Below are 15,011 nucleotides of genomic sequence, written 5' to 3' on the forward strand. Positions count from 1 at the left end.
GTCGTGGCTGCGTCTTCCAGCATGACAACGACCCGAAACACACAGCCAGGGAAACTAAGGAGTGGCTCCGTAAGAAGCATCTCAAGGTCCTGGAGTGGCCTAGCCAGTCTCCAGACCTGAACCCAATAGAACATCTTTGGAGGGAGCTGAAAGTCTGTATTGCCCAGCGACAGCCCCGAAACATGAAGGATCTGGAGAAGGTCTGTATGGAGGAGAGGGCCAAAATCCCTGCTGCAGTGTGTGTAAACCTGGTCAAGAACTACAGGAAACGTATGATCTCTGTAATTGCAAATAAAGGTTTCTGTACCAAATATTAAGTTCTGCTTTTCTGATGTATCAAATACTTATGTCATGCAATAAAATGCAAATTAATTACTTAAAAATCATACAATGTGATTTTCTGGATTTTTGTTTTTTAGATTCCGTCTCTCACAGTTGAAGTGTACCTATGATAAAAAATTACAGACCTCTACATGCTTTGTAAGTAGGGAAACCTGCCAAATCGGCTGTGTATCAAATACTTGTTCTTCCCACTGTAGGTCCTGTGAGCAGCACGTAGCTCCAACCTATAATATATTAACGGAATTGACTGGGGCAGTCTTGCAGTAATGAAACATTACCTCTTTCCTCTCTCTTCTCTCCCAGGCGTCTCAGCCAGACGAGCTGACCATCGAGGAACAGGAGGTGCTGGAGGTTATCGATGATGGGGACATGGAGGACTGGGTCAAGGTACAGAGCGCTTTTCAAGAGTGGCGCTACCTCAGTTTGTGTTTTAACTAGAATAAAGCAAGAGGTACTCTGAAGTCATATCATACTCCTACTGTACACATCAGGGGTTGTGTCCAATGGGGAGGGAACTTTTTTGAAACAGAGTGAAATAGGGAGGTACTACTTCAACTTGTTCAATAAGAACTTTGTTATATTTTCCATTACAAAACATGTTGCAGCAGTGTGCCCTACTATCACTGATGATAACCCTGTGTGTGTGTGTGTTCCAACATTGTCTCCAGGCCAGGAACCAGACAGGCCAGGTGGGCTATGTCCCGGAGAAGTACCTGCAGCTGCCCTCGTCCAACAGCCTAATGAGCATGCTCCAGTCTCTGGCCGCCCTGGACGCTCGCTCCCACTCCTCCAGTAACTCTACCGAGCCTGAGCTGGCCGAGTCAGAGCTGCACACGCCGGGCACACCTATTGCCAACGGAGACTCCAGTGGTGGTGAGAGACAGTGAATTTTGCCGAAACGTTTGGACAAGTCACTTAGTCATGCATTGATGTCAGTGGGAGATGAAAGGAAATTGGACTTAAGTAAAAGTTAGGATTCGCCCCACATTGAATAAACAATGTCATTGAGATGTTGTGACCATTTATTTTTTAAATGTTCTCTTCATTCTGCTCTCTTACTCTCTCTTTCCCTCAGTGTGCTTCGCCAAGGCCCTGTACGACTACGCGGGCCAGACAGGTGAGGAGCTCTCGTTCCCTGAGGGCGCCATCATCCGTGTGCTGAGCCGCGAGACCTACGAGGATGACGGTTTCTGGGAGGGCGAGTTCAATGGCACCGTGGGTGTCTTCCCTGCTGTGCTTGTGGAGGACCTTCTGGCAGCGGGTGGTGCCAGTGGAGACAGCGAGAATGGCGACGTCTCAGGAGAGGCCAGCAGCAATCCGCAGGTACACACATGTATGCAATCACCCTAGGAGCTGTTTACCATACAGATGGATAGAGGACTAGTGCCCAAAAGCCTGTTTTAGCATGGGCAGCACCATTGAGGATTTTCACCATTTTGTTGAACCTGGATGGAATTATATGATCCTTCCTTATCAGGAGCCAACCTTTGCTTTATAGCTGTTCAAACAACACACTACAGGTGGCAGTATGCATCCTTTCAGTTTGTCTTCTACTACTTCTATGAGTTGGTAAACAATGTACCACTACAAAATGGAGATGGCCTCAACGGCGCTGCCCATGCTATCACAGATGCCATAATGGGACAGATACAATGTTGTGTCCTCTATCTATCTATATGCTGTTTACACACATGAATCAATGAGGGAATGAATGGAGAAAAAAAGGTTCTCACGGCTCACATTCTCATCCATACAGTATACGTCATAAAGATACTGTATAACAGTATCAATATATTACTGTTTTATTTCATTCTGTGGTGTGCGCTGTCTTCCTAGGCGTCCCCCGCTCCTCTTTCCGAGTGCTCTCCACAGAGTCCCTTCCTTCTGGGCCCGTTCCATAGCAGCCCCTGTCAAAGCAGCCCCCTCCTGACCCCCACTCTGCCCTCGCCCCAGTCCAGCCCCTCCAGTGCCAGCGCCTCCCCCATACCCCGCCCCCCCTCCATCAATGGCCACCATAGGCCACCGCCCGCACCACTCAAAGGCCACTTGCAAAGTAAGAACCACTCCTCAAAGGCTGACTATTTATTATTTTGCACTTTAAACATTATTGCAATGCATATCATTCATTGCCTGGTCCCAGATCTGTTTTGTGCTGTATTATAGTCCATGGCATGACAACAAACATAGGAGTTGGTAAGACGGCACAACCAGATCTGGGACCAGGCTATGTTATTTATCATAATAAATGCACACAAAATAGACCATGTAAAAAAAGTAGGGATGTGGACAAGTAATAAACAACCACATGGATTTTAAGAGTCCTCATTCTGAGATTTGACACATCTGGGTTGTTTTCATTAAGGCACAATGTCACTACCCTGTAGTGATTTCTATGCCAAGACGTGGTGATGATGACTCTGTCTGCCCCCCTCACCTTCAGGTCCTGCCCAGAACTCCACCCAGCCCCCCAGGTACCCAACAGATGGTGGTGCGGGGGGCACCATTCGACCTGTAAGTCACACTGTATGGATACTGACCCTTGTCCGGTTTGAAAAGACTCGTTGAGGTTCCACTTGGCGCTCAAAGGAATAACCTTTGTATGTTATGGACAGGTCCGCGCTGCACCGCCGCCCCCCAAGCCGCAGCAGCCTCGTGGCCAGGTGAAGAAGAGGGAGGAAGTGGAGATCACGCTGGTGTAACACCGCCGCCGTGGCTGCTACCCACAGCCAGATCAGACCTGACCCCCCCCCAGATTGGCTCCAGAGCCCCTGAACCAATCAGGGGTTATCCCCACTCCCCACCGGAGAGGCTCCATGAGGTAGCCCGAAATTTGGTTTGTCTGCCTCCACACAGTCCAAAGCCAGTAGGGCTGAAATGTTGTGCGGTGCGGAGAACCCAAATAATTGTGCAATTGACACTGTTTCCAAATTCCAACCCCACATCCCATTTTCTAGTTCACTTTATTATTTTTCTCTGTTACCCATCTTTTTCCTTGGTCAATAACTATTTTTCTCTGTGCTGTATTCTAACTGTGTTTTCTTACTCTCTCAACCTCTTTCTCTTTGTCTCTCTCTGGCTAGCTCCCTCGCCTTCATAACTGGGCATTGAGCAATGGGGGGGGGGGTCTTGCCTTGTTGTTCGAGCAAGATATCGCCATTGGATTACTATTCAACAAAGTGTTGCTAATTTTGTGAGAGGATTGTACATCTGTCACTATGTTTTGTTTTTTTAACACAGCTAAATTCCAAGCCAGATCTCTGTTTGGTTCTTGGTAGATTGTGTTAATGTTGTCTCCGCACATTTCAGGGAAATTGACAACACGGTAGAGGCGGGTATCACTCCTGTACCTGAAATACGTCTTTAAAAAGTGTTTCCAACATTTCATAAACAAGGGAAAAGTGGCAATTTTGGAGGGTTTAATTGTTTAAGATAGGAATAGCCCCATTGAGGGCAAAATCTGGGTCACACTGTGAAACTAGAACAAAACTGCCCCTGACATGTAAATTTACTTCTCTTCTAAATGTATTTGTACAACTTCCTTGTGTTAAAACTTGGGACATTTCAAGATTGCCAGGGGCAGTCTATAGTGTATGTATGAGTAAATGTAGACTATTTTTGTGCTACTTTTTGTTGTAAAAACAAGGATCTAACTATGTTGTCATCAATACTAATCTAGGCGTAAACTAGCCAATAATAGTTGCTGGTGAGAATAGTTTTTTCAGTCAGGAATGCAGACTGGGTCGCAGTTCAAGACGGAAAGCATCGCAAGGTGATTTGCAGTTGTGCGGTGCGTCCCTGGGTCAGACCATGAGTCAGACGTGCCTTAAAGTTCCCGGAAGAGAATCTCCATAGTTTCTAATTCCCTACAGGAAGTGTGAACTGACTGAAATACTGAAGCACTTTTTTGATATTCTGTTAATGCTCTTTTCAGTATTGCTGCTTGGTCTCTCTCGTGGTTGCTGCATTGTTTGTCTACTTTGATTTTTTTTGCTCCATCTATATCGGTATGAGTATTGTTCTCCTTGTGAAATGCATTTGATTTATGTCGCCAAAAAATATATATTTGTTTACGTTGGGAGGTATGATTGATTTTATTTGATGTATGATTTTTAATTGTATCATTTAAATATTAATAGTTTACAGAGCTTTGTGATGGATAGCTGTGCAGCAATTTTACATTAAGGATTAAAACATACGGAAACGTATAAATTGTTGATCATAGGAAATCAGGAATCTGTCAGCCACGTTGCTGTGTTCTCATTGATCTCCTTGAGATTTGAATGTCAAACTTATTTTGAAGTTTACCCTGTTATATTGAAAAAATACATGTGGTTGTGAAATACTTTGACACAACCATGAAGTAGTTTTTTGTCATTATGTTCCTGATTTATTTTCAGTATCTTCAGAGATACGGTAGAAACAAAACGGCCCACTCTGATGTAGCATCTGCAGCAATAGCAGAAAATCTAAATTATTTAATTGATTAAGATTTTTTTTTTGTTAAAATAAATATGGAATAAAATTGGCTGAAATCACATTTTGTTCTGTTTTATTCAACATTTCACAAAATAATCGTGGGTTTCCACTAGGATGCCACAGACACGAAGTCAACATTGGCTATAAACTTTCACTCAACGTCAACAAATGAGATTATTGTGGACTTCAGGAAACAACAGAGCGAGCACCCCGCTATCCACATCTATGGGACAGCAGTGGAGAAGGTGGCAAGGTACGTTCCATCAGCGTACAAATTGAAATGGTCCATCCACACAGACAGTGTGGGGAAGAAGGCACAACAGCGCCTTTTCAACCTCAGGAGGCTGAAAAAATGTGGCTTGTCTCTTAAAACCCTCACACTTTTATAGATGCACAATCGAGAGCATCTTGTCGGGCTGTATCACCGCCTGGTACGGCAACTGCACCGCCCACAACCACAGGGCTCTCCAGAGGGTGGTGCGATCTGCACAACGCATCACCGGGGGCAAACTACCTGCCCCCCAGGACACCTGCAGCACCCGATATCACAGGAAAGACAAAAAGATCATCAAGGACAACCACCCGAGCCACTGCCTGTTCACCCCGCTATCATCCAGAAGGCGAGGTCAGTACAGGTGCATCCAAGCTGGGACTGAGAGACTGAAAAACAGCTTCTATCTCAAGGTCATCAGACTGCTAAATAAGCATTCACTAGCACAGAGGCTGCTGCCAACATACAGACTTAAAATCATTGGCCACTTTAATAAATAAAACACTAGTCACTTAATAATGTCACTTTAATGTTTACATATGTATAATGTATTCTATATTATCTACTGTATCTTAGTCTGTCGCTCTGACATTGCTCGTCCATGTATTTATATATTCTTAATTACATTCCTTTACTTAGATTTGTGTATTAGGTATTTGTTGTGAAATTGTTAGATATTGCTGCACTGTCGGAACTAGAAGCACAAGCATTTCGCTACACCCGCAATAGCATCTGCTAAACACGTATGTGACCATAAAATTGTATTTGATCATAAACTAAAAATCGAATTGTTTTAATTAATATTTTAAGGTTAGATATAAAACGTAGAAATAGTTGTGGTTTGTGACTTTGTGGCTGTGGTAACTAGTGACAACCAGAATTGTGGCAGACTGGTTTGGTCTGTGTATCTACCATTCATTGGTTAATTGATTCAAAAGACGACGTGAAAAAAACGAAAACGGCCCGTTTCTGAATTTGAAAAACGAAAATCGGAAATAGACTTGTTTTCTCCTTTATTGGGTCAAAACATGGGCATGGAATAACAGAAAACAAATAAAACTATTCCGATTTTCGTTTTGTTCATACCCGGAAGTACTCACTCCCTTATAGAATATTCAAGTTGTTTGGGGGGGTGTTTACAGCACAAATTATTTATTCTGTGACAGGAAGATAAAAATGATGTTGTTAGCTCAAATGCCTAATTTATCATGAAGATAGCTTGCCAATAGAACAATCTCTACATCGGCACAAAGTTGGTTTGCAGTAGCTGGCTAGCTAGCCCAACATGATCACTGGCTATAGTCATGCTAACTAGTAGTTCAAGTGGAAGTTAGTTAGCACCTCAACATGCTACAAGATTAAGCTGCCCGGCCAGAGCTACCTGCTGAAGAAAGGTGAGATTTCTCCATTTCTTTCTGTAGATAATTTAGCTAGACCTTCTGGCTGTGCTTAGTAACTGCTGTTCATTATTATTAAGTTATATCTGTCACTTTTAACTATCTGGCACTTTGCTACTGCTTACACATGCAACAATATCCAGTGAAGCTATATATCAACTTGTATTAGCCAAATACAACAGGTGTACAGTGAAATGCTTACTTACAAGCCCCTAACCAACAATGCAGTTATAAAAACATGAATAATAAATAAAAGTAACAAGTAGTGAAAGAGCAGCAGTAAAATAACAGTAGGGAGACTATATACAGGGTACCGGTACAGAGCCAATGTGCGGAGGCACCAGCCAGTCGAGGTAATATGTAAATGTAGGTAGAGTTATTAAAGTGGCTATGCATAGATAATAGAGTAGCAGTTGGTGTGTGTGTGTCCTGAATGTTACAGCAGGAGAAGGGCACAGTATGGCATCTGAGCAGATAATCATGAACTTCATGTAGTTACATCAGCCGATACAGTAAGTTAAAATGTGCCTTTTTATTGCTATGGGTATACTTCAAACATCCTACCTGCTCACTACAATTGGCCTACTTCTTGGAATGTATAGGGGGGGGGGGGGGGCTGATTAATGATACATAGCCAGTCTGATATTACTTGATTACTGACCATTCCCTCCTCTCTCTCTCCCACCCACAGGACCATTCACACAGTTAAGTCATTCAGCGCTATCCATTGGACATATTCTCAAGGTCCTGCACTACCGTCTCCTACAACACCCTGGTGCGAAGCAATAAGCCTGGCCCCATGGCTGTAAATCAGCATATCTCTCTGATAAATGTTAACAGGAACATCTACATAAGTATTCAGATACTTAACTCAGTACTTTGTTGATGTACCTTTGGCAGCGATTACATCCTCGCTACAAGCTTGGCACATCTGTATTTGAGAAGTTTCTCCCATTTTTCTCTGCAGATCCTCTCAAGCTCTGTCATGTTAGATGAGGAGCGTTTCTGCACAGCTATTTTCAGGTCTCTCCAGAGATGTTCAATCAGGTTCAAGTCCGGGCTCTGGCTGGGCCACTCAAGGACATTCAGAGACTTGTCCCGAAGCCACTCCTGCGTTGTCTTGGCTGTGTGCTTAGGGTCGTTGTCCTGTTGGAAGGTGAACCTTCAGCCCAGTCTGAGGTCCTGAGCGCTCTGGATCAGGTTTATATCAAGGATCTCTCTATGCTTTGCTCCGTTCATCTTTCTCTCGATCCTGACTAGTCTCCCAGTCCCTGCCGCTGAAAAACATCCCCACAGCATGATGCTGCCACCACCATGCTTCACCGTAGGGATGGTGCCAGGTTTCCTCCAGACATTACGTGATGCTTGGCATTTAGGCCAAATAGTTCAATCTTAGTTTCATCAGACCAGATAATCTTGTTTCTCATGGTCTGTCTTTCGGTGCTTTTTGGCAAACTCCAAGCGGGCTGTCGTTTTTTACTGAGGAGTGGCTTCCGTCTGGCCACTCTACCATAAAGGCCTGATTGGTGGAGTGCTGCAGAGATGATTGTCCTTCTGGAAGGTTCTCCCATCTCCACAGAGGAACTCTGGAGCTCTGTCAGATTGACCATCGGGTCCTCGGTCACCTCCCTGACCAAGGCCCTTCTCCCCGGATTGCTCAGTTTGTCCGGACGGCCTGCTCTAGGAAGAGTCTTGGTGGTTCCAAACTTCTTCCATTTAAGATTGATGGAGGCCACTGTGTTCTTGGGGACATTCAATGCTGCAGAAATGTTTTGGTATCCTTCCCCGGATCTGTGCCTCGACACAATCCTGTCTCAGTGCTCTACGGACAATTCCTTCCACTTCATGGCTTGGTTTTTGCTTTTCCAAGTCATGTCCAATCAATTGAATTGACTCCAATCAAGTTGTAGAAACATCTCAAGGATGATCAATGGAAACAGGATGCGCCCGAGCTCAATTTCAAGTCTCATAGCAAAGGGTCTGAATACTTATGAAAATAAGGTATCTTTTTTTTGAGAGAGAGAGATTTGGAACATTTTCAACAAATGTGTTTTCTCTTTTTCTTTTTATGGGGTATTGTGTGTAGATTGATGAGAAATGTTTTAATTGAATCAATTTTAGAATAAGGCTGTAACATAACAAAATGTGGAACAAGTCAGGGGATCTGAATACTTTCCTACTGCACTGTATAGATGACTCTTAGACAGTTTCAAATTGTTTGCCTGTGAATGGTTGTCCACATCAAGTTATTTACGTGTTAACTTTGTGTTCTTATACTGAGTACCTCTCATAGAATTTGCATGATCCCTTAACTGCCACATACTCTTTCTCTCTACAGGATACATTAGGGGAGTTGCTTTGCTGTTGGCACCCCCTCATTCTAAATTTTGCTCACTCTTGTTCAACTGCTGTTTGATTAAATTAGTTTAATTCAATGTTTAAATTTGCTTCAAGTGGGTTTTTTTACGTAACGTTGACAGATGGCACTTGTATGGAGGGATGTGGGGGAGAGTGGATAGATGGCTGTAGATGGGTTTGGTTGAAGAAACTCCCTTTCCCCTTCTCTTGATGAGTAATAAAAGTAAATGTAATTGCAGCATTTTACCTGTGATTCAAAATCAAATAAAATGTTAGCTTTTAGCTTATACAATATAAGACAAAATGAGATTTATCTATTCACTACTGACCAAATGCGTTCACCAACCACTTCAAGCTAGCATTGCCTGTTTTAGGCCTGTTTAAGTCTTAAGGTAAAAGCACTTTGGATGAAGTGTTCAAATGTGATACAGGCTGTATTATTATGCTTATGTACAGACAACCCATAGCACGACAGACCACCGTGGCCAGGACTGAGCAGCCCAGCAGCTTGGGTTTGGCTAAATAGGCATCTCCCCTGGGCATGTTGTCAATACAGACTCCTTTAGTCATACTTTATTCAAAATAAGGCATCCAGACCTTATGAAAGTTGCCCAGTATACCCTTAATCTGGTAATAAATCAATTCTAGTGATACATAACGTGACATTGTGAGAGGATAACCAACCTTCCAATTAATGGCAATGCATTACTTAGCCGCTATAAATGCTTAGCTATACAGTTTCTACAGATAAGTCTCCAATATCAACATCTCCAAGCAAACAAAAACAGGAGAAGGGAGAATTGTTAGACATACTGAGATTAAAGAACATACTCTTTGCTAGAATTCAGCCAGCCTTCACAACACCATAACATATGCAAATATATGTCCCCTTTTGTGTTTTACACCTCCAGCAGAGGAATTACATCTCTGAGGGCATGATATTCCGTTTCATTGGCAAATAGTACATTCTATTGATGGTCTTAAACTGCAGTACTTTATGTCTGAGATGATATGAACATGACTGGGCATTGAAATATATCTGTATCCATCATCATCAATAGCTTCTACCAGGTCTTCCTCACATTTTTGTTTGATATGTTTTGTGTCATCTGGAAAAGCCTCTCAACCACATTTTGGAAATCAACATTGGAGGTTTGTCAGACTGCCTTAAAATAACATCTGGCTTGTCCAGTGTTTGCTGCACAAAGAGAATAAAGTGTTGTATCTGCAAAAATTCACCTCACCTCCATCACAGACTGGTCTTCCCTGACTGCCTAACCCTGCTGAGACACCTGTCACCATCTGATCCTCCTAAAATGAGGCATGACAAAGAATTATCTTGGTGTATATTTATACATTATCCAAGAATAGAATCAATGGTTCAATAATTGAAATTACCATTACTCTCATATCCCAGACTAGGTTTAGCTGCTGTCCTGTAGCTACTGTAGTTCTACCCATCAATTCAAGATGGAACTTTGTACTAGAGGTTGACCGATTAATTAGGGCCGATTTCAAGTTTTCATAACAATCGGAAATCGGTATTTTTGGGCGTCGATTTTGACTTTTTATTTTACTAGGCAAGTCAGTTAAGAACACATTGTTATTTTCAATGACGGCCTAGGAACGGTGGGTTAACTGCCTTGTTCAGGGGCAGAACGACAGATTTTCACCTTGTCAGCTCGGGGGATCCAATCTTGCAACCTTACAGTTAACTAGTCCAACGCAATAACCACCTGCCTCTCGTTGCACTCCACAAGGAAGCCTGTTATGCGAATGCAGTAGAAGCCAAGGTAAGTTGCTAGCTAGCATTAAATGTATCTTATAAAAAAACAATCAATCAATCACTAGTAATAACTACACATGGTTGATGATCTTACTAGTTTATCTAGCGTGTCCTGCGTTGCATATAATCGATGCAACGCTGGGGGATGATTTAACAAACGCGCATTTGCGAAAAAAACACAATCGTTGGACGACTGTACCTAACCATAAACACCAATGCCTTTCTTAAAATCAATACATAGAAGTATATATTTTTTAACCTGCATATTTGGCTATAAAAAAATCCAGGTTAGCAGGCAATATTAACCAGGTAAAATTGTGTCACTTCTCTTGCGTTTATTGCATGCAGAGTCAGGGTATATGCAGCAGTTTGGGCCGCCTGCCTCATTGTGAACTAATTTGCCAGAATTTTACGTAATTATGACATTGAAGGTTGTGCAATGTAACAATAATATTTAGACTTAGGGATGCCACCCGTTAGATACAATACGGAACGGTTCTGTATTTCACTGAAATAATAAACGTTCGAAATTATAGTTTCCGGATTCGACCATATTAATGACCAAAGGCTCGTATTTCTGTGTGTTATGTTGTAATTAAGTCTATGATGTTATAGAGCAGTCTGACTTAGCGATGGTAGGCAGCAGCAGGCTCGTAAGCATTTATTCAAACAGCACTTTAGTGCGTTTTGCCAGCAGCTCTTTGCAAGCACAGCGCTGTTTATGACTTCAAGCCTAACGGCTGGTGTACCCGATGTGAAATGGTTAGCGGGGTGCACTCTACTAGCGTTTCAAACGTCACTCGCTCTGAGACTTGGAGTCTCTGCAAGGGCCGCGGCTTTTGTGGAGCGATGGGTAACGCTGCTTCGAGTGTGGCTGTTGTCGATGTGTTCCTGGTTCGAGCCCAGGTAGGGGCGAGGAGGGACGGAAGCTATACTGTTACACTGGCAATACTATAGTGCCTATAAGAACATCCAATTGTCAAAAGTATATGACATATAAATGGTATAGAGAGAAATAGTCCTATACATACTATATTAACCTGTTAGGTTAAGTGGCAGCATGTCACTTTTTGATGAATTGAGTGCCCAAACTGAACCGCCTGCTACTCTGTCCCAGATGCTAATATATGCATATTATTATTAGTATTGGATAGAAAACACTGAAGTTTCTACAACTGTTTGAATGATGTCTGTGAGTATAACAGAACTCATATGGCAAGCAAGAACCTAAGAAGAAATCCAAACAGGAAGTGAGAAGTCGAATTTCAAAACAGAGCCAATTTAAATCCTTGATAGATATGGATGTGCTTGCACTTCCCAGGGCTTCCACTAGATGTCACCGTCTTTACATCCTAGTTGTAAGATTATACTATTAAAGAGGGGCTCATGAGACCCATTTTAGTGAGTGGTCTGTCAAGGCGCCTCAGTCTCATGAAGCGCGCTCCCGAGAGAGTGTCCTCTCGTTACAGGTCTTTTATGCAGACAATGAAATTCTCCGGTTGGAACCTTATTAATGATATTTGTTAAAAACATCCTCAAGATTGATTGCAGACATGTTTTGACTTGTTTCTACAAACTGTAACGGAAGTTTTTGAGTTTTTGTCATGGAGGAAATGGTCCCGCCTCCATGAAGATGGATTACTGGACGGAACATGCTAACAACAGGTGGTTAAATGATGGGCTATATGGAACAAATGAGTCATTTATTGTCGAACTGGGATTCCTGGGAGTGCCTTCTGATGAAGATTATCAAAGGTAAGTGAATATTTAGTGTTTTTTCGAACTAATGTTGACTCCAAGATGGCGGAATTGTCTAGTTGTTTATAAGCAGGTACTGAGCACCGTTGTCAGATTATGCTTTTTTGTAAAGGTTTTTTGAAATCTGGCACAGCGGTTGCATAGAGGATCAGTCTCTTTAATTCTGTGAAAAACACTTGCATCTTTTATCAATGTTTTATGAGTATTTCTGGGAAAATCACCAGATGTTTTGGAATCAAAATATTACTGCACCAATGTAAACTGGGATTTTTAAAAATATAAATATGCACATTATCAAACAAAACATACATGTATTGTGTAACATGATGTCATATGAGTGTCATCTGATGAAGATCATCAAAGGTTAGTGATTAATTTGATCTAAATTTCTGCTTTTTGTGACTCCTCTCTTTCGCTGGAAAATGGCTGTGTTTTTGTGACTTGACTATGACCTAACAATCATATGTGGTGCTTTCGCTGTAAATCATTTTTGAAATCGGACACCATGGGTAGATTAACAAGATGTTTCTTTCATTTGCTGTATTGGTCTTGTTAATGTGTGAAAGTTACATATTTATAAAAAATATTTTTGAATTTCGCACACTGCCTTTTCAGCGGAATGTTGAGGTGGGGTTCCGCTAGCGGAACACCCGTCCTAGATTAACTACAACCTAAAACCTCTTACCTTAGAATATTGAAGTCTCATGTTAAAAGGAACCACCAACTTTCATATGTTCTCATGTTCTGAGCAAGGAACTAACAAGTTAGCTTTTTTACATGGCACATATTGCACTTTTACTTCTCCAACACTTTGTTTTTGCATTATTTAAACCAAATTGAACGTTTCATTATTTATTTGAGGCCAAATTGATTTTTATTGATGTATTATATTAAGTTAAAATAAGTGTTCATTCAGTATTGTTGGAATTGTCATTATTACAAATAAAAAATATAAAAAAATTGTCAGTTTAATCGGTATCTGCTTTTTTTTTGGTCCTCCAATAATCGGTATCGGCTTTGAAAACTCATCGGTCGACCTCTACTTTGTACCATTCACTGATATTGTTAATATACTGTAAAATTCACCTGAGCTCCGTAGACTGGTCTTCCCTGGCTGTCTGATCCTGCTAAGACGTGATGAGCATAGTGTTGTGTACTGACTGCACTAGAGTTGAAATCCCACGGGATGCCTGAGGGACCAACAAAGATCATTACTGCGGTCTGCATTTTTCATGCTGCAGGTTGGAGCGGGCGATAAGACAACTGTGGGATGAAAATATTTGGTGTCCTCCCTATTGTATTAAAAGCACATTTCACATTTATACACACAGAATTCGCTGATTCAACTTCAGCCTACCTTTCCTAGTTGGGCGTGAGAGTTTAAGCCGCCTAGCATGTGTGGTCTCATTGAAATAGAGGTTGCGGTCCAAACACTTAAGACACCCTATCCCCTCAGCCCTCAAATTAAGTGGACACGTCTGATGAGTATACACTTGCAGGGTGAGGGAAGAAGGAATGATTTTTAAATGGACCACCCTTGGCTGGAAATTCATCACTTGTTCATCCCACGATGATTGTGTTTTCAGCCACCGGCAGCTTGTATGTGCTACTTATTTGCATTTGTTTTTACTTACACTTGTATGTTGACTTCTCCATTGCTGTTGTTTTTAAGTTTTTGCGGTTTTAGCGGATGTACAATCGTCCAGAATTGAATTATGGGGAGTTTCAGGCCCCGTAGTGAACATAATTGTACACTCGCAAAGCCGACTAAAAACGTGGGCTGAGGGGCTTACATTGCAAACTTCCTTTGCTTCGCTAATCATTCGGCCAACCCTCCAAGATGGCGATGGGGATATCCCCAAGGGCATAAGGTGAAGTTAAGTGGACGAGGGTGTGTCTTAAGTGTTTGGATCTCACCCAGAGTAGGCTGCCTACAAGGGTGGAGAAGCATTTGGCAGTTAATTTGAATATTGAATTAACTTCAATATAATTAGACTGTAGTTTACTACAGTATCTGTATATAAATATTGATAATGGAAAGAGGTGGAGGGTGCTCAACCAACATGAGTCGAAGTACAATCAAATGTAATCATGGAAAAGGCACAATACGCACATACAGTTGAAGTCTGAAGTTTACATACACTTAGGTTGGAGTCATTAAAACTCGTTTTTCAACCACTCCACAAATTTCTTGTTAAACTATAGTTTTCGCAAGTCGGTTAGGACATCTACTTTGCATGACACAAGTAATTTTTCCAACAATTGTTTAGACAGATTATTTCACTTACAATTCATTGTATCACAATTCCATTAGTGTTTGTAAACTTCTGACCTAAGTTGACTGTGCCTTTAAACAGCTTGGAAAAAAATCATGTCATGACTTTAGAAACTTCTGATAGGCTAATTGACATCATGTGAGTCAATTGGAGGTGTTCCTGTGGATGTATTTCAAGGCCTACCTTCAAACTCAGTGCCTCTTTGCTTGACATCATGGGAAAATCAAAACAAATCAGCCAAGAACTCAGAAAATAAATTGTAGACCTCCACAAGTCTGGTTCATCCTTGGGAGCAATTTCCAAACGTCTGAAGGTACCACGTTCATCTGTACAAACAATAGTACGCA

General features: G+C 41.8%; 1 protein-coding gene across 2 annotated transcripts in view; it reads left to right on the plus strand.

Annotated features, from left to right (window-relative positions):
* The window catches only part of LOC110537662 (F-BAR and double SH3 domains protein 2), a 46,100-nt gene extending 41,221 nt beyond the window's left edge, over nt 1-4,879 (plus strand). For both annotated transcript variants that reach the window (XM_021623873.2, XM_036937633.1), the window contains exons 15-20: nt 646-729; nt 1,011-1,215; nt 1,418-1,665; nt 2,179-2,395; nt 2,783-2,853; nt 2,955-4,879. In XM_021623873.2, the coding sequence (XP_021479548.2) occupies nt 646-729; nt 1,011-1,215; nt 1,418-1,665; nt 2,179-2,395; nt 2,783-2,853; nt 2,955-3,041 (912 nt within the window). In that variant the 3' untranslated portion in view covers nt 3,042-4,879. The remainder of the gene's footprint in view (nt 1-645; nt 730-1,010; nt 1,216-1,417; nt 1,666-2,178; nt 2,396-2,782; nt 2,854-2,954) is intronic.
* Nucleotides 4,880-15,011: the final 10,132 nt, after the last annotated feature.

This window comes from Oncorhynchus mykiss, chromosome 12 (assembly GCF_013265735.2).
Source record: "Oncorhynchus mykiss isolate Arlee chromosome 12, USDA_OmykA_1.1, whole genome shotgun sequence".
In the NCBI taxonomy this organism is placed as follows: domain Eukaryota; kingdom Metazoa; phylum Chordata; class Actinopteri; order Salmoniformes; family Salmonidae; genus Oncorhynchus; species Oncorhynchus mykiss.